The sequence below is a fragment of the Pezoporus occidentalis genome, unplaced genomic scaffold (genome assembly GCF_034315485.1).
Source record: "Pezoporus occidentalis ecotype Australia unplaced genomic scaffold, CSIRO_AGI_Poc_V1 ctg77, whole genome shotgun sequence".
Classification (NCBI taxonomy): Eukaryota; Metazoa; Chordata; class Aves; order Psittaciformes; family Psittacidae; genus Pezoporus; species Pezoporus occidentalis.
In genome coordinates this window covers 1,827,185-1,853,989 of record NW_026916126.1, presented here as the reverse complement: position 1 = coordinate 1,853,989, position 26,805 = coordinate 1,827,185, and the positions used below count along the sequence as shown (strand labels likewise).

Below are 26,805 nucleotides of genomic sequence, written 5' to 3'. Positions count from 1 at the left end.
ATCAGGAAAGCTGAAGGCATAAAATAAAATGCCATAACCTTTAGTAAACAGCACAGTTCAGATCTTAGAGGATCTAGATAAATATTACCTTTTATATCAATATACCATTTCCTGGAGCAGATGATAATCACGGCTAATACTTGTCCCAGCTGCACACAAGAGTGCTTCTCTACACTTAAATGCTTTTTCAGATGGAGTAATATTAGGGCTAATATTTTTCCAATTTTTCCTTTTTTTAAAATGACAACATAATTATAGGCACAAAAAGAAAACAAGAGGAAAGGACTAAAATTATGATCCATGAACAGTTCAAGTTAGAAGAGATTATTTGCTGCTAGGACAATGCCTAGGAAAAACTAGTGAAATAAATGAAGGAAAAGCCTCTTCTTTTTTTGTTCTCAAGAGCCATGCTTCTCCAGGACTGATTAAGGCTCGAGTTCTTCAGTAAATTGCACACTTAATTGCATAGTGCTGTGGTAAGTGCTATTGCTGTGCTGCAGCTCCAGAAAGAACTAGCAGATGAGAAAGTTCAGGGATTGACTTGAAATCAATTTTGCCAGCAGCTGAGCTGGCGCACCATGAGGTTCAGTACTGCCTGCGTTAGACTGCAGAGCTCCATATTGGTATGGCTAGTTTCTGTCACCTACCCAAACTTCCTAATATAAAGCTGAAAGTAAATGTGTAGCAGTAGTTTATCTTTGTTAACTCTGCTTCTATATCTCCACACAATGGCTTGAAAAGTTTCTAAGTGGAAATTAATTTGTGAATTGTAGATTCCCTTTTCTTATATATCCCTTTCCTTCTACTTAAAAATTATTGTGTTTCTTGATTTCCTTCTCAAGGGAATTACTGAGGCTCCAGCAGAGTGGGCAAGAATTTACTGCAGAAAGGACCTACCCTTAGGGCTGAAGGTTTCTTGCAGAAGGACCAAATCCAGTCAAGCCACCTCGTACCTCCAGCAGGCAGGAATACCTTACATTGCACAGAAATCTCCCCCATGAATGCTGAGGGTGAGGATGGAGGAGGAGTGGTCTTTCTCTTCCATTCTTTTTACAATGGGGATTTTCAATAATCAGCAGTCTTTTGACTGCTGATTTGGGACTGTTGAGGTCCTGTTTATCTGCTACAAGGAATGTTTGCTTAGCTGGTGAGCCGAAGTGTGGCAAGTAGAGATTTCAGCAATTAACTACCTCCAGAGAGATGGATCACTGTGATGGATACAAATCTCACACAAAGCAGAGCTCTGCTGCTGGACTCCGGTTCTATTCTGTAAGTTATCTGAAGAAAAATCAGAAACTGGTGTTTTCTGTTCTGGCTGCAAAATGCAGAGATAATCAAAGAAGTCTAATTCTTCTACTTCCAGTCCTTGCAGGCCACAAAATACGTTCAGGTAGAACAGTGGGACAAAACCGTAATTTCTCCTTAGATGTGACCTCATAGAATCAATAACCCTTTGAAAAGTCTTCCTTCAAGATCTCAATTGTCTTTTGCAAGTCCTGGTTGTCACAGATATCCTGGCCATGGCGGAGAAGGCAGAAGTTCAGTCTCATTCCGAAGAACTCTCGTAGGGAATGCCTAGGAGATAGAAAGCAGCTATACAAACTATAACCACCGAAGATTTATATGGGAAGTACAAGGCTGGAATGCACTTGTTTTTGGCTGAAACATAGCTACTTAATTTTTTTAATTTTTTTTTTAAATTAGACCTGCAGTGGAGACTGGGACATGTTCAAGCATCTGTCTCTATGCTCTCATCTTTGGAGGAAGGAAAAAGTAATGTTAAAGCTGCTAGTGTAAAGTTTGTATTTGAAGGGGGAGAATTTATGTTTTCTATGCTGCTGAAAATCTCCCCTGGAAAGAAAGAAAAAATCCCCCCACAACCCTTGCACCCCCTAAAAAACCCAAACCCAAATAAACACCACCCCTCCCCCCAAACCAACAAAAAAAACCCCAAAACCAAACAAACAAACCAACCACATTGGAGAAATCAAAACTTCAGAGACCCAGAAAATGAGGAATTGCTGTCACTCAAACATTATGAAAAGCACCCATCTTAATCTCCTGAATTCTAGTCATTGTTCAGCATTTCACTTGCAGCTGAGATCAGAAATATGACACTCATATGTTATTTCCCACCAGGCATTATGCATAAGCATCAGCTCCTCTTTGCTCTTCTGAGTGGATTGCAGTTGGTGGGAGTTTTGCTTTAAGCACAGCCTGCATGCAAACGGGCATTTTTCACTGAAGAGCTTCTCCCTTCTTGTATTTTTTCTTTTGAATATAGTGGAAACTTCCCACTTTGAGGTAGACAGCATTACAAAAGAACCTAAAAGAAACAGTTATCACTGAGAAACCGAAAATATTACCAGCTATTTGATTAGTATTTCCTACTGCTGCCATCAAACTGAACTGCTAAGGATCCAGGGATTTTGAAGAGACCTGTCAAGACCCTGAGATGCTGCTCATTCTCTTGAATGGAGAGATCAAAAATGGCATCTGTCCATGTACTTCGTTATCTATGGGACTGGTTGTCATATTCACACTGGAGGGAATAATTGGAATGAATGATACTTTTTCGATTTTCTTCTATCTAAAATGTCTACCTAAATGTGAGGAATAACGACCAGCAGGCTGGTGCTGGTTGGGGATATTTGAAACAGGAGCCTGCCACTGGCAAAGCGCAGGACAGGAAGGTCCGGCATGTTAGAAGGAAAGGTTCTGGCTTGCCTCCCAGCCGCAAGCAAAAGGCAGGGTGACCCACACTCGTATCTGTGGCTTCCAGTGTCTCTCCAGGACAGGTAACCGCAGAGGTCGGGTACTTCCCCAAACAGATGCAGGGCCTCTGGAAAGACACTGCTGCCACCTGCTGTGCTACTTTGCTTTTGAATGCGCAAACCCAAGCCCTGAGTAATACTGATACTACAGCTCATGTTTTCCCATTTCCCATGTTTTGCCTACTAGGGTTAGAAAAAGATTAATTGCTTTGCAGGTTTTACCCTGATTTCCTAGTAGTGGTCCTGCGTTCTGCACTAACCACACAGAAGTAGTTCACAAGGCATGGTAGAGACCACAGCACCTTTCTGGTGCATGAGGACACAACAATCGTTTTCTGCCCATTGCTTGTGGTTGGCAGTGTCACCTGGCTTCGACAGCATTGACCTCCACCACTGGGATTTATGTGCGGTCTAGAGCACATGACAGAGAAGGTAAGGAAGTAGGACATCTGTATTAGGGATCCTACACCCTATGGCCTTGCCTCCAAATAAAATTAAATGTTTAACTTCATGTTCTATTGATTATTTTAAAATTCAAAGCTATTTAACTTTTCCCCACATTACTGTGAGAGTGGTGAGGCACTGGAACAGGCTGTCCAAGGAAGTTGTGCATGCCCCATCCTTGTCAGTGCTTGGCCAGGTTGGATGGAGCTTTGAGCAACCTGGTCTAGTGGAAGATGTTCCTGTCATGGCAGGTGGGTTGGAATTAGGTGATCTTCAGGGTCCCTTCCACCCCAAACCATTCCCTGATTATATGATTAGATTTTCAGAATTACAGTTCTGTGAAAAAGCTTTTCACTCCTCTGCAGATGGAGGTTCATTCAGAAGGGTTTAAGTTGTGTGTGCAAAGTTGAACACCCACTTTCAAACCAACTCTCTCTGTAAGATTGTTTCTAATCTGAAGTGTCTGAAAAAGGGGCACCTTTGTTGCTCAAGTGATTGCTTTTCCATGATTTCTTGAGATCAGAGTTATTGAAGTACTGGAAGCTCCTCTGCCTACCATATTTAAACATTGTGGTATGAACAGAGCAAAACAGCCATTCAGCACTGAAGATTGTTAACACTCTTGCCTAGATGATTTGAATGATCTCTGAAAAAGTGAAAACATGATAAGTGACATTTTGTAGGGACTTGTGCTGTGAAAGATTCTTGGGTGGTTTGATCTTTGATTCAGATTATGGGTATGTACCTTTTACTGTGGTCCATCTGTAAAGAACATAATACTTGCACAGAGTGTGAAGAACAGAGCCAGTGAATGTAAATAATGGAGTATTTGCAGGGAATGGAGAACTTGTAGTATTTGCACGCTTCATGGTAACTGCTGAACAGAAACTGGTGTAAAATTTAACTGCAACTGAAAGATTAATTGTGGCCTGGAGTAGAAGGCAATAACTGTCAGACTGCACAGAGTTTGAGGACTGTCTGAGAGCTTGGCGCTTTGAGGATTGTCATCCATTAGTACTGTAATTATGTTATTTTTATAATTCAGGCATGTAACAAAGGGTGATTACAATGTAAAGGAATAAATGTTCTGCCAGTAACATGAACACTGCCTGAATACTATTATTATAAAAGAATTACTTAGATGTGGAAAAATATTGAAACAGCTATTTAAGCACTCAATTTGTAACCACCTCATCAGTAGCAAGGTGATAAGGAGCAACCATTGTGAGTCTGCCAACATCAAACTGAGTCAAACTAATTTAACTGCTTTCTTTGGCAGTGTCCCTGGGTTACGGAGCAGTTTGCAAACTGGTACCAGGGAAACATAGCTTTAGGGGCTGGTGGAGAAATGTAATACCAGAAAGCTGCTGGGAACACAGCAGTGGTGGTGCAAGTAGGTGGTGGCAGCAGTGACAGGGGTAGAGGCTTGAAGTGCAATGAGAGGGCTTCAATCAGACAGTGGAGAGAGCAAGAGCAGACTGAACCTGGCTGTTGGCAGCCACCCTCTCACGTCGCTGCTCCTTATTTTCTCCTGCCTGAAGTTTAGAGTGCAGGACAGTCATAAGTAGCTGCAGAGAGTGCTGTGACCCATTTGGAGCACAGCACATTAAGAAAGTTGCTGCTAAACAAACCTTTTAATGTTGAGAAAAATGTAAAGAAAAATTTAAATATACCAGGTAGGTTCAGTCTAGGCAGGAGAGATGATGAGGAAAGTCAGATACATTATAAACTGGCATAAAAAGAATGATGATGACTTACTCTCCATGCAATTGGCTTGGTCCTTTTAGGTTAATTAAGCATGCTTGGGGAATAACTAGTATAGCAGTGAAATGCTACAGGAAGCAACTTAAGCTTTGGAATCTACGATATGGGAGGCTTATGAATAACAGGGGGACAAACACCAGTTAAGAAGGGTCCAGACATACTTGATGTGCTTCAGAAAAAGGGAAATTGAGTAAATGGTTTCTACAGTTTCTTTAGAGTCATGTGTTTGATTCTACAGTTAGCATGAATAACACTTAAGCTTGCATGAAGTCACTACATTTTTTTTAAGTAAGTTAAACTTACAGGAAGAAAAAAAATAACTAAAACAAATCACGTAGATTTGCTGCTTAAATTTGGTAAAATAATATAAGTAACTTGATCTTCACGTTAACATTGCTATTCCATGTTGCCAACATCACTGAAAGCAGCTCAACAAACGTAACTGCTGTTTCTGAACATTTTTTCTGAAGAGAAGTGATGCTGCTAACAAACATAAAAACTTCATTGCTAGTGATTTTATATTACAATTTAGATTGTTTTATTTGCATAGTAGTCTTTAAAGGGAAGCTAAGGAAAACACATACTAAAACCAACCAACCAAAATTAAAACCCTAAAATTGCTAATGACAATGTATACTCACTTTTAAAAATCCTGATATTTTATGACTGATTTTCTGAACACTCCAAACCAAAGTACTTTATTTCTACATATTATCAAAATAGCTATTTGTTTTCAGATTAGAGTAAAATCTCACAGAGGAAAGAAACGCATAAAACTGTACATGATTATTTTACAATTAGTGTTCAGATGCTTATTGGGTTCTGGAGGCAATTTCCTAAAGTCATAGATACAAAAATAGAGAATCATCTTTATTAATGAGGTATGCATTTGTTCAGATCAGGTTTCTTGGGATACAGCCTTCTATTTGGACTTCAGCTGGCCACCCATTGTATCTGTTCTTCTTCTGGTCAGAGTGGTTTATCTGTTTAAAAATTTAAAAATAAAAAAAAAAAACAAAAACAAACAAACAAAAAAAAAACCTCAATATTTGGTACTCCATTTATGAACCAGTTTGTTCAAACTCATACAACAGAAGGGGGTAATCGGATAGGACTGGGAAGCTGAGTAATACATTGCACATCTTGCTCAACATAGTGGGTGAAAATTCCCGCAGTTTCTCTCTTACACAGAGTGCTTTATTTATTTCCCAGGTGGCTGTCTTAATATACACTAAATTGAATGCCTTCTTCCTGCAGAAGCTCTGTATGTGGAGAAGATTGCAACAGTATTTTAGGAAAAAAACCCAACCAAACAGCTATGAAAGTTTCATGAGCCTTTAGAGGGAGTCACTATCATCAAGCGAATTGACCTCTGTATTGGGTTTTCTCATTTCTGTCAGCCTCTGTCATACAGATGAGCACTACTGGGCTTATAGAAAGCAAATACAACAAGGTCACAGATGCAAACAGAAATCTGATGTAAAAATGGTATCTTTAGTCCTCCTGAAGCCTGAGGGCATGTTATTCAGAAAAGTTTTATAATGCAAACGTTGCTGTATTTGCATGGCCAGTCTGTGCCAGCCCAATTTTCATATAAAGATAGGCTTCATTTTAGTAATCCTTGCAATTTGTTCTTCCAGAAGAAAATGTAAGTCTCTGTACAGCATGGCAGGTTGGACATTCTAAAACTGAAACTCTAGAATTGCTGGTCACTTCTGAAATTTGTGTACAGATGGTTTAGTGCCGGTGTGGTAGAAGTCAGTACTGTACATGGCCCAGATCCAAAGCAAAGAATGATGACACATTAGAGAACTTGCTTTGTGCGACTGAGGCTTACTGAACAGACTACAGTTATAGCTAATACATGAAATCTGCACCTGAAGATTTTACCTTATATACAGACAAATATAAAGTGAAAATAAAAACAACCTGACCTTTTCTTTTTGGATGTCATCTGGCAGCTTGAAGCCTTTGGAAGCTATAAAAACCCAGCTTGACCTGAACTTCATATTCCATATTTCTTTACTTCCCAGCTCTTCTACTGACTTTTTGGCATCATTTTTCAACCTAGGAAAATGTAGTGGAGAAAAGCATTAAAAATTCAGTATGTGAAAAATGCTGAACAAGAAACCAGCTGAATCATGCTTTGCATTAGTAACTCAGCAGAAGCAAAAATGAGAAGCTTAAAAAACCCTGAAAGCTGTCTTAGTAGCATGCTGTTACACTTCCAGAGCAAAGGGCTCTTTCTCCTCTCCACATTCCTGGTGTTAATACAGCCAGTTTGTAACAGCAGAGCAGAAACAAAAATGTTTCTCAAATACTATTTGATGTTTCAAGCCTTCTTAAATAAGGACAAGGACATCAATTGTTTATCAAATGAATGATTAAGTCTTCTGCTATATAGTTACCATATAATGAATTTAACTAAAAAAACCCTCAAGGTTCAAAAGCACTTGAAGATTCAGGTTAAGATGTCAGAAGGAATGCAAACTAGATACATTGTAATTGGAGGTGCGGACACCTTAACAGGTTACCTCTGTGACCCAGAGGTAAGAACAGTGCCCTCTAGGAGAATAACTAGTGCTTTTGAACAAATATAATGCTATCTATCCGTTTTTGGAATCATCAGCATACATGATACGGGTAAGCACTGAATGGACATGGATTAAAAAACCTTTTAGCCAGGAAATGAGAGAACAACCCTGACTATAGAATGAAATTTACCATTCCTTTATACCATTATGCAATCATAATTTTCAAGCTATTCATTGCTCTGTTCCTTAGCCTGTCATGGATAACTTGCTTACCGGGTGCTTCCATCATCATGAGTCACCATCAGAAGGAGAGACTCTTCTGGAGCATTTTTAATGAAAGCCATCATCTCTCCTGAGTGGTCTGTTGAATCAATTACAAATTGATTATACATTACAAACATATCACATTCCACTTACTTTGAACCTGCTTTCACTTTTTGGCCTCATCTATTCAAAATGAGACCTAATTGGGCTTTTTTTTTTTTTTTTTTTTTTTTTTGATGTTTACAGGCAGAAGCCCTAATCCTGAAAAGAACAGAAAACTGCCAGCTCTCACTGAAGGCTAGGAGAGCATGGACTGGTCTGCATTTCCCAACAGTAAACACAGATACTTCTGAATTTCTATGAAAATCATTTATGTCCAGGGTGGCTTCTTATGCTTACCTCACACAATATTATACATGCAAGCTAAGCATGGAATAGGCCAGGAGAAGTCACTGCTACTCTGTGAGCTTCCTACTAGCATGCTAACTACGGAGCTGAATTACACACTTCAGTGTCCACCCACTTTGATTAAGTGGCAGCCTATTTGCAGCACTAAGGTATTTACTTGTTTTGCAATTGCTAAACATACATGAGACACTTGTCTTCCATATAAAAAAAAACCTGTAACAGGCACCCTGGAGACATTACTGTCTACATACCGTATATAAATTGTAGCCCCATGATTAGCCCCAGTGCATTCTATTTTGATGTAAGGTCAAAAGCATTCTTAAGTGGTCAAAGAATCATCTTCCAGTGCACCACAGCATTCTGTTTTTCCTTACTAATGGTAATGAAATTGCTATTGTTCAAAGTTTGGAAAGTGTGTTAGGAGCTAGTCTTAAAGTAGATCATCTTTCTAGCTATATGGAAGGATGGTAAGAGACAGACTAGCATATTTCTTAGGATGATTTTACAACTAAAATAGAAGAAAATATATTAAGAAAAGGAATTTTTTTGAGGGAAGCATCTGGATGTGGTACCAGATTAAGGGCTATTCCTACCAGACTGAAATCATGGAGGGGGAGACACTTAAAAAACGGAAACTCGACAATTGAAAAAAAACAAACCACAATTACCTATCTCAACCAACAGGAGAAATTCAGCTTATCAGGCTAAATTTGTCATCAGATCTGGCCGGAGAGTATTTTATGAAGAAAACAGCTGTTTGTTTCTAGCTGATCCCCATTAATACTGAAATCATAGTAATTTGAAAGTGCAGGATAATCATGTAACTCATTTCTTAACACTGAAACACTAACAAAAGTTCTGTTAGACTCTTTTCCTTACCTCCTTTCCACATGTCAAAAAATTTTGTTGATGTAACTTTTCCTGTTTTATCTGTAATTAAAACAAGAAGTTGTGTAAATGGGAGCAAAAATTATTAAAATCAATCAGCATATACAGTGTTTTCAGCTAAAGCTAGGCACCTCTACTTTTGTGTATTACTGGGCCTCTGAGTTTTCTTTTGCTTAGGTTTTTAAATTGGAAGGAATATGGAATAATATCAATTTAAGATTTGGAGAGAATATTTTGTTTCATGTAGTCTTTTAATCATCAAATTACAAAGACATTTTTATTACTTTTTATTTTAAAGAAGAAATTCATTTTACTGTGTCCTTCCATGTTTTTGTATCTACATATACTAAACTAGATCACAACCCTAAATAGGAAAAACGGTTACACCTAAGACTGTTTGACTGAGCTTAACACTATTCTGTGCAGTGTTTCAGATGTGAAGGCCTTCATACGATTTGAATGTCGGTGGACAGGAACTGAACATTCATCATTACTGCATGAGAAATTGGGCATGGAAACAATTAGTAATAAAACATTTTGGTCAATATTCATCATTAATTATGCTGCTGCTTAGATGGCTATCTTTATTTAACTAACACATGTACAAGTGGAAACACTTTTCAAATTTCTAAATCCATGTCAACTGTGTTAAACTGATTTTTGTTATCCAAGACCCTGGTTGGATTCCTGCTACTGAGAGGGTCTTTTCCATTTAGAATGCATCAGCTCATTTCTAGTAACAAGATCCAGTAGTTCCTGATTCCTTTCTGGCTTATCTTTTAACCATATAGTGTCAAATCATAAAAGCAGATACTTTTGAACATAGGACTCTAAATGGAAGGTTTATTGTGTGGATGAAGGGAAAAGGTGGCAAAAATCTGTCAGCAGTAAAAGCATTCTAGAACTGGGCTTATTCTGAGCAGAGATCACAGAAAATGTTTATATAAAAAAAGTATGTCTGTGTCTAGCACTTTTTTCTCTTACTTACAATTCACAATGGCAATGTTTATACCTCTTCCAACATTACCCTTCTCTTCACTTATAAGCCTGGAATAGGAGTAAACACAGTATCAGTATAATGCATCCATCCAGAAGCTCTGACCCAAAGTTATATTTACCAGTGCTAAGTCATTTACTGATGCTCATATTTTCTTCAGTTATTTAATTCAAGACTTTGTAGCAAACAAGAGCTATGGCATAAATATCTTCCACATTTTACCTGTTTCCTTCTGTTTCCTTCAGCCATGCACAACTAATCTTTTAAAATGGGCCAGATCAACAAAGTACTTCATACAAATGCAGCCAGAAAAATAAAGGAGAAAAAGCCCTAACCCAAGATAATATGTGGTTTTGTGGCAGTATTCTATGTGGACTGTATCACAAAAGATCATTGCAAGGTTTTGAAGTCATTCTACCTGTCTAGTTTGAAAAGCCATGAAAGAACCTGACTTTGAGAAGGTGTTGACAATTCAATGTACTGTAAACTGGCTATCCTGCACCATGAAAACTAAAAATCATACTTAAAGCTAACAGTTGAATGTATCTTATGTAGAGGAACAAAAAAAAAACCCTGATACTAGGTATTTAACAAAAAACCCAAAACAAACAAACCAACACTTTCTGCTACTGAACCAAAATGAAATGCCCTTCTTCACACTACAAAGCACTTGCTTAGATTTAAAGTTGGACAGTTACTCACAGCTCATCCTCAAAACAAATTTTAGCCAGCTTTCCTTTGCCACCACCACTAAGAATCCGATAGGCGTAGCTCCCTGGTGAGCAGGGAGACCAGTGATCACATTTCTGTCTTTTCGGGACTGGAGCTACAACAAGAAAGATGAGAAAATCATTTATTGGATGCTGCAAAAACAATTAATTTATGGAAAGAATCACTTCATTATCAACATGCTAAGCTCAAACATACATATACAGAACCCAGTCCTGCCAGTTTTCCAGTATCATGGGGTGCTGGTTTTCTCTGGGGTGGAGTTATTCTTCATAGTAGCTAGTACAGGCTGTGTTTGGAATGTGTGCTGGAAAGTGTTGAATACACAGGGATGTTTTAGTCTCTGCTGAGCAGTTGCTTACACAGAGCCAAGGCATTTTCTGCTCCTCACACCACACCATCAGCGATGCTTGGGGATGCACAAGGAGTTGGGAGGGGACACAGCCGGGACAGCTGACCCCAGCTGACCCAAGGGATATCCCATATCATATGGGGTCATGCTCAGCATGTAAAGCTGGGGGAAGAAGAAGGAAGGGGCGTCCACCCAGAGTGATGGCAATTTTCTTCCCAAGTACCTCCCATGTATGATGGAGCCCTGCTCCCCTGGAGATGGCTGAACACCTGCCTGCCCATGGGATGTGGTGAATGAATTCCTTGTTTTGCTTTGCCTGCATGTGCAGCTTTTGCTTTACCTATTAAAAACTGTCTTTATCTCAACCCATGAGTGCTCTCACTTCTACCCTTTGGATTTTCTTCCCCATCCCACCAGGGGAAAGTGGGCGAGTGGCTGTTTGGGGCTTAGTTGCTTGCTGAGGTTAAATCACAACATAAGGCAACATTATCTCACATTTACAGGGACTTTAAGTTATCATTGACTTTCAAACAGCTGCTGGACCAAAAGCAAGATTATTTAGGGAAAAATGTTCCATATAATTTGATTTGATCTGAATCCAGAGTGATTATTTTGTGATATTTCATATAACAGGAAAGAAGGACTAGAGGGTTGAAGGTTTACTACCTTGAAGTTAATAATGATTTCACTTTAAGGCTTTTTCACATGGCAACATAGTCATAAAATGAGGAAAATGTACATATTAAGCCACCCAGTCAGATCTGAGAGAAAAAGTAGTAAGAATTTAATTACAAAGCGTGGTTAGTGATTCAACACTTTACCATAACTATAAAATGCATGTGATAGAACCAAAGCTGCAGCTATAGCTGTGTGCTTATATGCCAGCAAATAAATAAGGTGTTCTTACATTACTATTCAATTAATTGTATTTGCATACTGGCAAATATAGGCTGATATTGTGTTTCTTGAAAGATAGTGTCTTAGAAATAGTTCAGACTTGTACTTTACACAGCCAACTTCATTCTTACAATAGAACGTATTTGTTAGCTAACAAGCCATTTGTCATTTAGCATGTAAATAGACAACATCAGATATAATATAAGGAAAAAAAAAAAAAGAAATACAACTACACACCCCTCAACACTGGTTTTCTTCCAATGTCTTGAAGATTAGCCATAGGTGTTATTGTCTTTTGGGGTAAAAGATCAGCGAATAAGTATCCTAAGCACCAAGCAGCCAACAAAGTCACCAGAATCCTTCCTAATTTCACAACACCTGCCAGGGAATGGGGGTAAGAAAACCACAGAGACATAAAGATGTTTTCATAGCAACACACAAACTCTTGTATTTCTCTGGCATTGCTTCAGAAACTGGTTACTTTACTTCTGACATGCTATGTTAGCCACAACCTTCAGAGGCAATTTATTTGTTGCATTCCCATCTCTGACAATCCCTGCTGTTCATAAAACTTGATATTCAAGCAGAGTCCTCCCCACAAGGCTCCTCTCAATCCACACCCTATATACCCCAAAGAAACATGAAGTTCAATTTAATCCTCCTGGGATTTTGACTCTGGAATTTAAGTAACAGATACTATACATGACTTTATGGGTAGTATGCAGTTACATGACTTTATGGGTAGTATGCAGTTACTATTGATTTTCTGTGACAGGCAGACACTACAGGAACGGTTTAAAACACCAACCATAAAAGGAACTCCCTCCATCCACCCTTTTGACATGCTGGGTAAAAATAACTGAAGAAGGCCCAAATAATTCACACAATGAGCTCTGACTACATTTAAACGTGACTAGAGTGACTGTTTCACCTTGTTTCAGTTACATCACAGCTTCCCTGGGCTGTATTAGCAGTGCATCTATACACTAGGAAAACAATGGGATTCACAATTTTCCTATGAAAAACATGAATAAATTCCATAGTAGCTATCATCTCCTCTTCCTCATCATCAGAAATGCTAACATACATTCTTGATCTAGAAGAAATGCACTACCTAATTTATAAACAGGGAAATATCACACTGCAGTTGTGAAACTGATGTTTGTATGTCATATTTCCTGATCTGTAAAGAAATATGCCCTTGAACATAATGATCTGTTAAAAGGAAAAAGGAAAATTTTTAGTTTCATAGGCCTGAAAATCAAGTTCAACAGAATCAATGTCCAAAAATATCCAGCATGTTCACTTTGCCCATCTGCTAGAACATATTGCGTATTATATAGCCTAAATCTTCCTTGAATCAGTTTACATTCCTTTCATTCTTGGAACTGCTACTAAGATTTCTGCCCTACCCCTTCTCTAGAATAAGGCCAAATTGTTCACTTGCTCTCCTCAAGTCCTGTTTTGCAGGTCCTACCACTCTTCCGTGAATTCTGCCAAATTAGTCTGCTTCTTTTACTGCAGAACGGGTACACTAGTCCAACACACACCTGATTCTGGAGGCTCTACTTCTGGTTATTCATGCCACAAATAAGTTTGTACATTGAAGTTATGAACATTGAAGGTTCTTCTGTAAATAATTCCAGTTTCTCATTTCTTGCATCAGGAAAAAAATTTAAAAAGAGGACAGTAAACCCTTTTAAGATACTGATCTGAGCTCTTAAAATGTTCGGTGACATTGTATTCATTGTATTTAGGAGTCACAAGTATGTGCATTTGTGTGACTCTAAGAAAGATACTCTGAGAAACTTACTATATTTTCATCAAAGGATTAAGATTGAGAAAGTAATATAATGAATCTTCAGAGAGATAACACATTTTCTAATTATTTCCTCGGTCTAGAGAAATCTGTCTCTCTCTTCCACTGGTAGTGATACAAACCTGCACTAAGATAATACTGAAAATTACTTCAACATTTCATTCATACAGTGAAAGTGGACAAGAACACTGACAAAGTTCACGTGCACAAAGAAGGAAGCTGCTGGAACCAAGCAGAATAAAACTTACTTGGCTTTTCTATTTTGAGTGTATATATATATATATATATATATATGTATAAATACACTCTCTCTATATATTAAAAATATATTTTTATACATATAAAAATATATATAATATCTACTACATATATGTATTTGTAAAAACAGATTTATACACAAAACATAACTTGCAAAGGAGACCATATCACCGTTTTCAAAGACAAAACTCAGGAAGAATTATGTGGAAACTACAAGTCTATTTAAAGATTTCAGTAATTATTTATTTTCATGGGGTGGGGTGCTTTGTAAAGATCTATGAGACCAACAAGCCAGGTTTTATTTTGTTTTTTCTGTTGTTTGTTTAGCAGGTTTATCTTTACAGTGATTTAGTACTGTTTTTCATCATAATTGTGGAGCAACTCTGTGGCAAAATAGGCTCAACAATTCAGCATTTTACCTAAGCAGAAGGGAAAATACACAGTATGCTAGAGATTGGAAGGGACCTTGAGAGATCATCTAGTCCAATCCCCCTGTCGGAGCAACAGACTATCTAACTTCTGTTGCTATATTCCATGTTTTATTTCAACAGCAAGCTGCTTAAACTTTTCTCAAATATCACTTCTAAAGTTTAAGAAATACATTTACTGAATCTTCTACACAGTTCAACTTCTGTTTTTCCTTTCTTAGGTTCATAATGCACTGGGGGGCTGCACTGACTCTATCTGCTGGGTCCAGCCAGATCTCAGCTTTATTGAGGTTACATATCCTGAAAATGTGTACTTTTTTGAGTACCTGCACGGACATGCAGAAAACCTTACACAACAGCAGTTAGGCCATAAACTCAGGTAAACATAGGATAGTTAAGGGAGCTTAAGATTTGCTATCCACAGCAGTTGGGAGTTATAAAAAGCAAAGTCCAATCTACATTCACGAAAACAAGACAGTGTTTTTGTTGATTTTTAAGGCTGTGGCTCCTCGACCCACTACTTGGCACAACACGGAGGAGCAGGATGGGGACAGCGTGCCACAGAGGTGCTTCCTGCGCTCTGAGAGGTGGCACAACCCTTCCTCTCTCTGTTTCTGCCACAGAGAAGTACTCAGGCAGAGATACTCAGCGATACTCACGGTGCCAGATAGGCAAGAGGAGCAGGAAGGAGGCCACCCTGGGTGCTGATCCTCTTTCAGACGCTGCCCGAGGCTCAGCTGCGAGACCTAGCCCCGGCACCAGCCCCTCCTCCCCGGCCCGGGAGCTCGGCTCACCCTGGCCTCAGGGAACACCGTGGGGAACAACCTTCCTGCCCCGTCCCCGCTGCCACGGGCTGGCCCGGTCAGCCGGCAAGCGGCCCCAGATCACCCACCTGAGGCGGGCGCAAGGAGACAGCGAGGCACCGGCAGCCTCGGCGGGGGGTACCGGGCGGCTACGCCGGCGCCCTCCTCACTCGGCGGCGAGACCCCAGCACCCGCGGGGCTGCTACTCACATTGCCGGTTCAGCCACATCATTCACCCGCCCTTCCTCCTCGTCTTCGTCCCTCTCCCCCGCCTCGTCCTGCAGCCACTGGGACGGTGACGGTGCGGGAAGGGGAGCGTCCACCTGTCAGCGCCGCACCGCCCCGGCGCCGCCGGCGGCACAGCACAGCACGGCACCGCCGCCCGAGCCCCGCCGTCCTGGGCCATTTCCTCTGACGGGGAGGCCACCTTGTCGGCCGCTTGGGGTTTGCCTAGTGTTTCACCTATCGCTGTGCCAGAGCAGAGTCCCACTGTAGCCCCTTCCTTCCTCCAGTCACCGCCGGGATGACTCAAGTCCTATCACGGGCACCAGCTCACCCGGCTGTACCCTTGAATCATCTTTTCTTGTCGTGGGCCCTGCTGGTGTTGCAGACAAAGTGTCATGGAGCCTTGTCTGGATGTTTCCTTCTCCCTGTGGTAGCTTGGTCAGTTCTCAGTTGCCATCACCCGTGTGAGTATTGTAAGAAAAATGTAGGAGATTTTATTATGAGCGAGCTATAGGCAGAATGGAAGATCTGTAGGGCATGGGGTTCCAGGATGTGGGCCCCAGCCAAGGGAGTTGGGATAATTATTACCAAGTCGGTGATAGGCACATTTGCATACAATATGTTATACAGATAAGGAGTTTATGTAACTGCAAGGCTTGAACACATGCACCAGAAGCAAAGTTCAGAAGTTCACTCATGAGGAAGACTCGGAGCCTTCTTCCCTATGACCACCAGCGACCCTCTGAGAGCTGTCAGAGGGGAGGGGTTTGGGTTCCTGGAATGTGTAAATCATGTCTCAGAAGAGAGCGGGCATAATTGAGAAACAAAACCTAGAAAGGTATATAAACTGTAAATATCTGCTAGAGTGGGTGTGCTCATCTGCCCCAGGATGATCCACCCAGGATGCTGCTGTTAAAGGGCTCTTTGCTTCACAATTCCCATCTGTGAAATTTTGATTGCTGAGCAGGTTTCTCACAACCCACCAAAAAACCTGGCACCACTTATACTCAAGATGTGGGCAATATCCCCACTGAGGCACTGCAACAAGTTGCCCAGAGAAGCTGTGGCTGCCCCATCCCTGGAAGTGTTAAAGTCCAAGCTGGATGGGCCTTTGAGCTACCTGGTCTAGTGAAGCTGTCCTTGCCCATGGCAAGGAGTGGGAAACAGATGGTCTTTAAGATCCTTTCCAGTCCAAGCCATTCTCTGATTCTATGATTTACTCCAACTCCCCAGCCTCCCAAAGCCAGATGTAAGGAGTGTGAGCACAGCACAGTGCTGGCAGCGCACATTTTCTAGTCTGTGTCAGTTAATGTGAAACAAAGGCGCTGCCCATCAAGATCCCCACATCGTGGACTTGCTTTTCTGTTTTTAAAACTTCCAGTTTCCAACATGCTCTGATTAATAGATGTTTGGAGGTCTGTGTGGGTGCTGAGCCCCACCAGTACCAGCTCTGACTATGAACCAAGGAAATTACAACTTACATCAAGAACAGCTTCTAAGGACTGAAGTAGCCACTCAAACATGTTCAGGAAACTGAGCTGAAGACCTTCAAGCTGGGCAAAACACAAACAAGGAAGCTAGTGATTTCATTTTGAAAATTGCTCAAACTACACTGTGAATTAGAATTTAGAATGAGAAGGGATACTACAGTATCCCTTAAGCTTCTTTGCTCCCTCTGCCTTTAGTGAGGCACAGAAATTATGTTTAGCTCAGCAAACAGATGAATAAAATCCTGCAGGAGGGCATATACAGGGTTGCAGCCAGACTGGGGCTTTTGCCTTCCTCCTAGGGCACTCATGAAAGCTATAAATGTTCCAGTCCCTGGTAGAGAGGCATTTCTTGTCCTTCTCTGGAAGTGGGGTATTATAGTATCCTATAAATTACAGGTGAAGCCTGAGGGTGTAATTGCTGCTGGTTATTTTCCAGTGTACTGGAGCTTGCAAATGAAAAGCAACGTGCAATGAAACCTAGGTGTGCAAATAATTAAAGCTAAAGCATGGGACAAATAAACAGAAGAAATGAAAAGCACAGGACAAAAAGGAAAAAGAGTTATGAGTGGGCAAGAGAAAGTTAAGGACAACACTGGTCTGGGTTACTTTTCCAAATATGCAATTATTTCTGCAGGAACTGCTATCCTGCAAGACAGCACATCAGAAAATGGTGCATCTGCTAATAAATGATTGAAACCATTGAAGAGTGCATTTCTAACCTTTAAGGTAAAAATAATGTGTCTTAAACCCAAAATGCTACAGTTTGTGGTAGCCAGACGAAAAATTTTGTTACTTTTATTAAAGCAAGGAAAATTATTTAGAATCAGGATAATTTAGTTTTGAAATAAATTTATTGTATGAGCACTGGGGGGTCACAGCCTCCATGGATAACAATTTTAAGCCTCTAGGAGTTTTGTCACTTTCTCAACACCTTTCTGTTGAAAACCCCATCATTAGCAATCAGTGTCTGTTGGATAACTGCCAATTTAGCTGCTTTTAGCCACAAGAAAATTGTAGTAGGTTTCATCATTTTCAGTACTGCCACAGCTGCACTGAACTACACTCAAGCATTTGCTACAAAACCAGGCAACACAGAAATTGCTTTGCTTGCCTGCCGAAGCCCAGGGATCCAGCGGCATCTAGCTGAGGGCAATTTAGATTCCAAAGGACCAGGGAACTTTGAAATGTTTTACTTCAGGTATTTCAGTTTTGTGTCTGCAAAAGAAAAGCAATACTGTTCTTTCTCTAGTAATTAATTAGAGATGTGGGATGCAGAACACTTTTGAAGTATCTTTTCTGTCCTTGCTCTGTAACCATTCATTCTGTAATTTGGAAGCTTAGAGAAAAATTTTCAAAACATGAATCTTCACTCTCAATGCTTGTGAGGCTGTGAGACCCTTTGGTGATAAGCAGCACAGTAAATCTGCCCAGGATACAAATAACTCTTGCAGACACTAAATGGAACAGGTGAAGGTATGTACACAGTGCTTAAGTGTTATTCTTGTCTTATCAACACAAAGCTGCAGTCATTATGAGAAATTTATTGGCATTTGCCAGCACTGTAAAATTACAAGAGATCGAGTTTTTGTTTACCCTTTGAGCCATTATACCTCCAGAGTTATTTTCTGTATCTATTGCACTTGGGTAGCAAATTAGCAAAAGTGGCATTACAGCCCTTGTAGCTTACATGTTTTCTGCCCATCCACAAATGGCCAACAATGTATTTTTACTGCTGCTAGGATAGATTAAAAGAACTTAATGATTTAAAATGGAGGCAGAGTTTGTAAGGCAGAGAAAGAGTATTGTACCAAATTTTTGCTTGTAGAGGTGACAAGGAGTTCAAGAGGTACCAGAAAAAACAGATCACCTACATAAAATATGCAACTGATGCTTAAGTTAACTAATTTTACCTAAGAGTTGGGACAGATACACATACACACTGACAATAGGGGTGGCAATAAGGAAGAGCAGTTTGTTAAGCTGCCATAACAGTCATGCTCCATCATGTGCTTGTGCCCAAAATTCGGGTAGAACCTCAGCATCTTGAATTGTGATAGCATCAACAGTAATGTGAAGAAATAGGGATTTAAACGTGTATTTTAATACAATTTTTCTTTTTTTCCATTTTTTTTTCTGGTATACCTTGAATGTGTCTATTATACCCAGGAGAAAATACTTAGAAGATTATGACAGCTTGTATATACTTCTTCTGTGGATATGTTAAAATCTTCCCCCCAAATATGCAACAGTGGATCATATAACAAAAGGCAAAAAAGCAAGCAACGACTACTTTCAGTTGGTAAGCTAGAAAACCTGTAAAGCTAGTGAGTCTAGTTCCCAGGACCATTAATTGCTGGACCATTAAACAATACAAAGGTAGGGCATATTTGTTTGTTTTTCTTAGCTTTGTTAATCCAAATATGCATTCAGATATGCAAGGAAAATACATTCAATTGCACTTCACTCAGATAGAAGATGATGACCAGCAAAATTTCCTCAGAATTAGCAGCAATAGCTTAACACATTATGGGCCCAAATCCAATTGTCTTTAATTCACAGTGTCCCAAACTTTTTGGAAGAGGAAGGCAAGGGCAAGAGGAGAGGGAAAGAAAAATCCATATATTAAATGCTGGATACCTTGATATGGCTTTGCACAATCCTACAGGATCTCTGTTGTCTGTTTTCTTGAAGTGCTGCTGTCAGCAGAGTCATAAGGCCTCAGGTCTCTATTAGCACAGAACCTGTGCAATACCACATGATCTACAGACAAGTCTGGATATAAACAAATCTGCAAGACCACTCAATTAAGTAGGGACTTACCTGAGGGAGCTGCATTGGCAAGGTCCCTGCTATCAGCAATCCCAAAGTGCTTGTAGCTTGATGACATCCTGTGCTATGTCCCGGGGCTCTCCCTTGAACCATTCTGCCAAAATAAGATTTCTCAACAAGGACCCAGGCTGATGCTACTGTGATGGGCCCAAGTCACCCAAGGATGATGCTGGAGTTCTAAAAGAGAAAAAAACACAGCAAATCCAATTTTGAAGCCCAATCTACACACACAGTGAGGGAGCTGGATTTCTTTCAGACTGTATTCTAGAGAAGTGGAAAGACAAAAATTGGGTATTGCTTTACCTGTGGGCCAGGATGGCAACAGACAAGGGCAGTCACAGTGGGTTGATATTTCAGGACTGTGGGAAAGAAGTGGGCATAAGGTAGTCAATGAAAGGGAATATATGTGTAAACCAGAAGACTGTAAAAATGCATCAGCAGTTAAAAATCAGTATAAAACACCAGCCAAGAGGATGTTCAAGATGTACAACTACAAAAATATACAGTAAGAATATGGAAAGCTGAAGTTAATGTTAGGCTTATAATTAAAAAAAACCCTTAAGCCAAAGAAAAAGTAAATAGTATTCTTATGCATAGTACTTCAGAACAGTGCTGGGTGCATGAAAGAAAAAAAGCTGAAGAATCACAATACCTTATTCATTCACAAAAAAAAGTAGTTCTATCTAGCTAACAACTATAAAAATCCAATATGCTAATCATAGAATTATACGATGGTTTGGTTGGAAGGGACTTTAAGATCATCTAGTTCCAACCCCCCTGCCATGGCCAGGGATGACTCCCAGTAAACCAGGTCACTCAAAGCCCTGGCCAACCTGGCCTTGAACACTGCCAGGGATGGAGCATTCACAGCTTCCATGGGCAGCCTGTTCCAGTTCCCCGCCACTCTCACAAAAAATATTTTCTTCCTGATATCTAACCTAAATCCCTTGTTTAACGTTTGTTTATATGCTGGCAGCATAGATTTGTATGCTGGCAGCATAGATTCTTGTGGTCTTTACAATAACCTGTATTTCTTGGGAAATGCTATTTAGTTTCCTAGAAAAACAAATTATGAGTCAAGGTATGATGTAAGCCTCTAGAAGGAAAAAAAAAACACTCCAAGCTATTTATTTTTACAAGAGTTCATTTTGGTGCAGAAATGGAGGAATAGTTAATGTTTGCAGTTTAAGTGGGCATCAGAATTGCAAGTTGTCCTGAAAAATTACATTGAGCACTTGAATTGTAAACCTTCATGTTACTTGTGTTCACTTCACTGTTGCATCAAAAAAGCCATATTCTTACAATAAATTCTTTCATGCTTCATACATAAACTTACAAGGTATTTTATCTAGATGGACCAGTTTTAATGGGGAAAGATGAGCAAGACAAGTGTGAATGAAAAGACAGTTTTACAGTTTTGGATTCAATAAGCCTGAAGGACTGAGGTGCTCTGAAGATGATGGCAATTTCAAAAGCATAAGAGGAGCATAAGGAAAATACTGAATACTTGTACAGTACCCCTGTTATAGTAATAGGTGGTCTTTGCTGAATATTGGGACAGTAATAAGGAAAACCAGGCAGCTTTGAAAGAAAAACACGTTATTAAACAGTTGGCGTTAATCTGTCTTGCTTAATCAATTCCCTAAGTTTATTAGCATGAGTTACACACCTTTAAAGACAAAAGCTCAGGATTTCAAAAGGATGGAATTTCTAAAAGAGGCTTTTAGGAGGAGGGAAGAGGGATATTAATAAAGGATTAGAAGACCCCAGGATAACAATCTTTTTAGGTAGGATATTTCAAAAAAGAAAAAGAAATTGAAAGTACTTTTAATAGAATTCAAGCAAGACAACAGAACTGCTGTGAAAGGGCTCAAAACTCCCGTGTGTGAAAAACAAACCATGTGCGCCACCTCCCGGGGTACAAAACACCGAGCACAGTAACCATGCTTCTCCGGGCTCTCCCAGGTAAGAACCCAACACACTGAGGGTGGCTGACTGTCTTAAGGACAGGGACATCCCATTTATATACCTTCTTGATTTATAGCTTAGGTCAGTAGAGAGCAACAGTCCAAAAGACTACTTGAATCCATTCCAGATGATCAGAAGCTTGATCTTCTCAAGTTGATGTTTTCTCTACCTGCTTGCTGTCCGATACTGAAAAGAATTGATGAAAAGTTGAAGCAAGAACATACCAATTATTTGAGCATAAGCAGGAAAAATCACCTTGGAGCTAAAGTTGCCTGCCTTCTCCCTTCCCTTCAAGGTTCAGATGAGATCTAAGGCAGTTCTGAATTCTTTTCAGAGCTAAAACCGGAAGTTAGAATTGAAAATCATAAAGTACTAGGAAGAATTTGGATGGATATAATTTATCTGCTTTGAAGTTCATCTTAACAGGATTTAAAAGACATACAGAATAGGTTCAAAGAATTAATAATTTATTTTATGCAGCATAAAATTTGAATTTTTACATAGTGTTTATCTGAAAATGGAAAGACCTGAAAGTACAAAGTATCAATTCTTGGAAAATTCAGTTATGGGGCTTGACAGTAAGTGGGATAGACATCTTAACATCACCCAAAGACTGAATTAAAAAGACTATACACCTTTCTTTCAAAGTTTTGATCCCATTTTCCTTTCAGTCAATGTTAAAAAATATTGCCTATTAAAAAGAAAAAAAATCAGGTGAAGAAATGCCTCTACAAGATGAAATAATTTTCTTAAAGGTGAAATCCTTTCCACACTTCCCAAATGCTATCAAATAACAGTTGATGTAGTGTTAAAGACTTAGAAGATTTCTGCACCTCCATATAAAATTTTCAATAAAAAAAACATGAACTGCCCATTTCAGATAAATCTTGTTTAAACACTCAACCTTGTATAGTTTATGCATACACAGAATATTGGTTAGTGAAGCAATATTTTCCATGACACTTTTCAGTAATTCATGCCTTGGTGCTGTCAAGAAATTGTCAAGTTTTCTCTTCAGTACCATTTCAACATGCCTTTCTTGAGTCCATTTTTTTCATCATAGTATTTTCCAAAGGACAGCTATGTTGCAAATATGGCCATTTAAACATTCAACTATGTAATTCCTCTCTAAAACCACAGGAATAAACATATCCTTTGCAGGTTTTCCATGGCTCTGTGAAAACGTCTTTCTTCAAAGAGGGACATGATGAGAAGGTGGTTACAAACAATGCAGTTTATTCAAGTATTCTGCCTAAGTACGATGCTCTAAAATCAGAGCAGGCTGAGTTGCTCAACTGCAAAAAGCTAAGTGTCTCAGATGGCAAGAAGAGCCAACAGATAGTAAGGGTGCACTACAGTTGGTGGTAGCACAAAAAAATAGCAAGGCCTTCAAATAAGGGGTGTTCATCTGCTTAAGGAATGGTACTAACTGTCACAGTATCTTGCGGTCCTCCTCTCTACCACCGTATTTCACAAGGATAGAGACAAAGAATGTACAGGACCAGCAACAAGCGGTTAAGTACTTCCAAGTTGGAAGTGAAAGAGGTTTAGGAAAGGTAGTCAAATGCACAAAGGAGTCCTTTGCACACAGACAAATTCAGGGATCACTGACACAGATGAAGCTTTGGCTCCAATTCTCCTCCTAATACTACTGCAAGTATTTTAAACCTAGAGTTACTTTCTAAAGCCTTACAAGCTACTTTAAAACAGGTCTGTGAATGGTCACAAAGGAAAACATCTCTTTTGTTAGAAGGCTAAATTTTGGCTACAGAGGTCTTCAGGACCTTTCAGGAACTTCTTTTAGGAACCCTTTTTTTTGGGGGGGGGAAGGAACGAGGGGAGTATAAGACAGAAAAATCTGAAGATTTATGGCCAGTAAATTAGAAGGACAGGAGCCATACTAAAATACATTAATTTTAAGTGCTTATCATAAATTACAAAACAATGGAGATAACACATATTGAGGGCTACTTCCTTTTAAATGCTAAAAATTACCATCTGGGTTCTACTTTCTGTCTAGCTTAAAAGAAATTCTGCATGTGCCTTTGTAGTCTAATCTAAAATGCCCACTATTTAAAAAACTACTCAACCACAAAGATCCAGCCAAAGCCTAGATAGAGTGAAAAGGAAAAGAAAAGCAAACACAAAACATTCTTATCTTACTGCATAGTCACTAATGCCAACATATTTTAATATAACCTGTTTTGTTGCTGACAGACTATTGCTAGGGGTGTGGCATACACACTTTGGTGAGGGGGATATTCAGTAACTGGTCAATGATTTACTTAAAGATGATCAAGCCCCTCCTTCACCTCTGAGTGGATAATTCCCAGTAGCAGCAATAGGTACCTTAGAGTCCACTGGCTTTCAAAATATCCAGACAAGTGAACCCTTACCAAAGAAGGTTCACAAAGAAGCCAGGTGACTGACTGAGGTTACACTTACAGCAGCTTGTCAGCAACTGCTCTCCGCTTCTGCACTACTAAGGAGCTTCAGCCTTGATTTGGAAGAAGGCTCAATTATTTAGCATCTCCACAGTTCACAACACCAGCCAGCTTCAGCTAACCACAGTCCTTCTGTCAGTTAGTGCAAGCCACAGCAGTGGCTTTTGTGGTACGGATCTGTGTCACTCAAGGGGTTGGCTGAAGCCACCAACTGTATTTCAGATATGTTACTGACAAGCCATTACCAGGACTCTGGACTACTCGCAAGCCTGACCTAATGTCTAAGTAGGCCACAGAAGCCAGAAAATCTTACTGGCTCAGAAGATTGCTCATATCCCATTACCAATCTGTTTTCACTTCTCTGAGCAGCAGCAAGAACAGCAGCAGCGAGAAATGAACAACTTCTCAGAGAGTCAAGTCTGACAGGAACTAATGTCTTGGTAAATTGTACAGACTTTCTTAAAGTGATCAATCTGTTATGCACTTAGTATTTTTAATGAAGGATAGTTTACTTTTTTATCTTTCCACAATTTCCTTTATTTTCACCTCCATTATGTCATTGTACCAGTGCCCCTTCATTATGCAGCTCATATCATTACTTATAAATATGAGGCTCATGTCTGAGATCAGGATATGACCAACTAACCTAGTTGTTGGAAGCCCCTATAGAAACAAGGAAATGTTCAGTAGCACAATAATACTGGATTATCAGAAAATCTAAGGACCACTCTCTCTGAAAACTTGCTGTGTTAAGCAATTCTCATGAACCTTTTCATATTTAAATGAAAAGCTTAGTATACAAACGGCTCATCCTTCAAACACAGGCAGCCAACACACAGCAAGTAACTGGGCAGAATACCCATAGGTTGACTTTAGTTGATAAAGAGTTTACTGTTGTTAAGCAACTGTTACATTAATAAGAAATACCAAAACTGATGACTCTGTGATTATTACTAGTTAACTTGCACAGCATCTAAGCAGAGAACTGGAATGGTATGCTGCCTTGATATATTCCATTTAGATTGATTCAGCATGCAAATCCCAATTCCAGCTCTTTCACCTTAAAAACAGAACAATCTCCTTTACCTAACTTCTTTTACAGAGACTGAAAACAAAAAGGCTTTTAATTTTTTTTCTTCTATTTTCTTCAGCATTTAAATTGAGCCAAAAAGCCTATTGTAATCTTTCTAAACCTCGTGAAGGCAGTGGGATAGAACTAACATATTTGCATTCCTGAACTCAGGTTTGACTACTTGAACTCAAATCACGCATCTTCAAACCCCTAACGATTGCACTGATAACATCAGTTATCTAAAGGCTGCATCCTAAGAAACAGTCCCTGACATTTTTATGGTACATGATATTACATTCACATTAGGAGAATGCTGGTTCTGCAAGAAATATTGATACATATATAAGGAATAGAGTGCTGCAATTTGGAGCATTCTGTCTTTCATAATAAACAGAGAATATTTTCCAGCACCATCTTTACTTAATGCTCTGATTTATATATATATATGTATTTTAGGTATGGTCTAATCTTCTCTCTGAAGTTAGTTAAGAGGAACACAAAATACCTGCCAGCACTCTCCTTTAAATAAAAATATATCGGGTAAAGAGATCACCAGTAAGATACACAGGTAACACTGTAATCTGTTACTGTATTTCATCTTTCATAGAGAAATGCCTGAGAGCATTATTTTTCTTAATGTGCTGTAGGCTAAAAATGAACCCTCAAGGGTTTCTATTGCTTTTCTTGTTGCCAGAGCAACAAAGCAATACTCACCTAAATATCTGCCAGTGTAAGTATCAATTTACAAGCTGAGATGAAGTTTGTGCTGCTAGCAGATGTCACTAACAGCATTTTTACTAAAAGCCAAATTTTAGTGACAAGGGATGCCTTGAAATTCAAGAATATATCACCATTTCATTTGTGCTACTTGATTATTGCTCCTATAATTCAAGTGTTTTTATTAAAATGTCTTGACCAATGACATTCAAAGTGAAAGGGCAAAACTGAAAGGTTTAATATAAAATCTAGCACACCGAAAGTACTTTGTTAAGCAACTGCAGAGAAATCTTGCTTGCCATTAGAATGTATACCAAGAACCTTTCCCAGTAAATTCCTTCCTAGTATTCTTTATGGTAAGGAGATCCGAGGGAGTGGGGAGAGGGAAGCAGCTAAGAAACGGTTTAAAGAGCATACAAGCGTTACTACTTTCTGAATTGAAAAAAGGCTCATTTTTTACCACTGTACCAATTGAAACATTCACACTGTGTTTCTGTTTGAAACAGGTGACAGAAGCATTACTTTATATTAACATACTGTAGAAGAAGGAATACAATGTTAAAATTATTTGTTATGTATATAACCAAACACGGGAGGAGGATACGGAACCAAACCACAGAATTGGAAACACCACTCTTTATCTTTTCAGAGCAAAGTATACTGCTTTAAGAAAAACTCAAGGGGACTTCTTTTTTGTTATA

General features: G+C 39.4%; 1 protein-coding gene and 2 long non-coding RNA genes across 5 annotated transcripts; 2 read left to right on the top strand and 1 right to left on the bottom strand.

Annotated features, from left to right (window-relative positions):
* The first annotated feature begins 1,702 nt into the window (after positions 1–1,702).
* LOC134155395 (uncharacterized) lies at positions 1,703–8,161 on the top strand. The gene is made up of 3 exons (XR_009961539.1): positions 1,703–1,773; positions 2,990–3,206; positions 8,027–8,161. It is a non-coding gene; the product is annotated as an uncharacterized LOC134155395 (long non-coding RNA).
* FAM3B (FAM3 metabolism regulating signaling molecule B) lies at positions 5,467–20,368 on the bottom strand. Of its 3 annotated transcripts, none has more exons than XM_062602543.1 (9): positions 20,207–20,368; positions 19,895–20,080; positions 12,289–12,429; positions 10,776–10,899; positions 10,065–10,129; positions 9,068–9,118; positions 7,790–7,877; positions 6,917–7,049; positions 5,467–5,965 (listed from the first exon to the last, which is right to left on the bottom strand). In XM_062602543.1, the coding sequence occupies exons 2-9, from the start codon at positions 19,959–19,961 to the stop codon at positions 5,876–5,878; spliced, it is 759 nt and encodes a 252-aa protein (XP_062458527.1). In that variant the 5' UTR covers positions 19,962–20,080; positions 20,207–20,368; the 3' UTR covers positions 5,467–5,875. The 3 variants fall into 3 exon arrangements, with proteins under 3 accessions (XP_062458527.1, XP_062458528.1, XP_062458529.1); XM_062602544.1 differs by having other exon boundaries at positions 10,065–10,123; positions 20,207–20,351; XM_062602545.1 differs by lacking the exons at positions 19,895–20,080; positions 20,207–20,368 and adding an exon at positions 15,570–15,725.
* On the top strand, positions 15,808–26,805 carry LOC134155393 (uncharacterized). Its single transcript, XR_009961537.1, has 3 exons — positions 15,808–16,048; positions 25,844–25,927; positions 26,611–26,805. It is a non-coding gene; the product is annotated as an uncharacterized LOC134155393 (long non-coding RNA).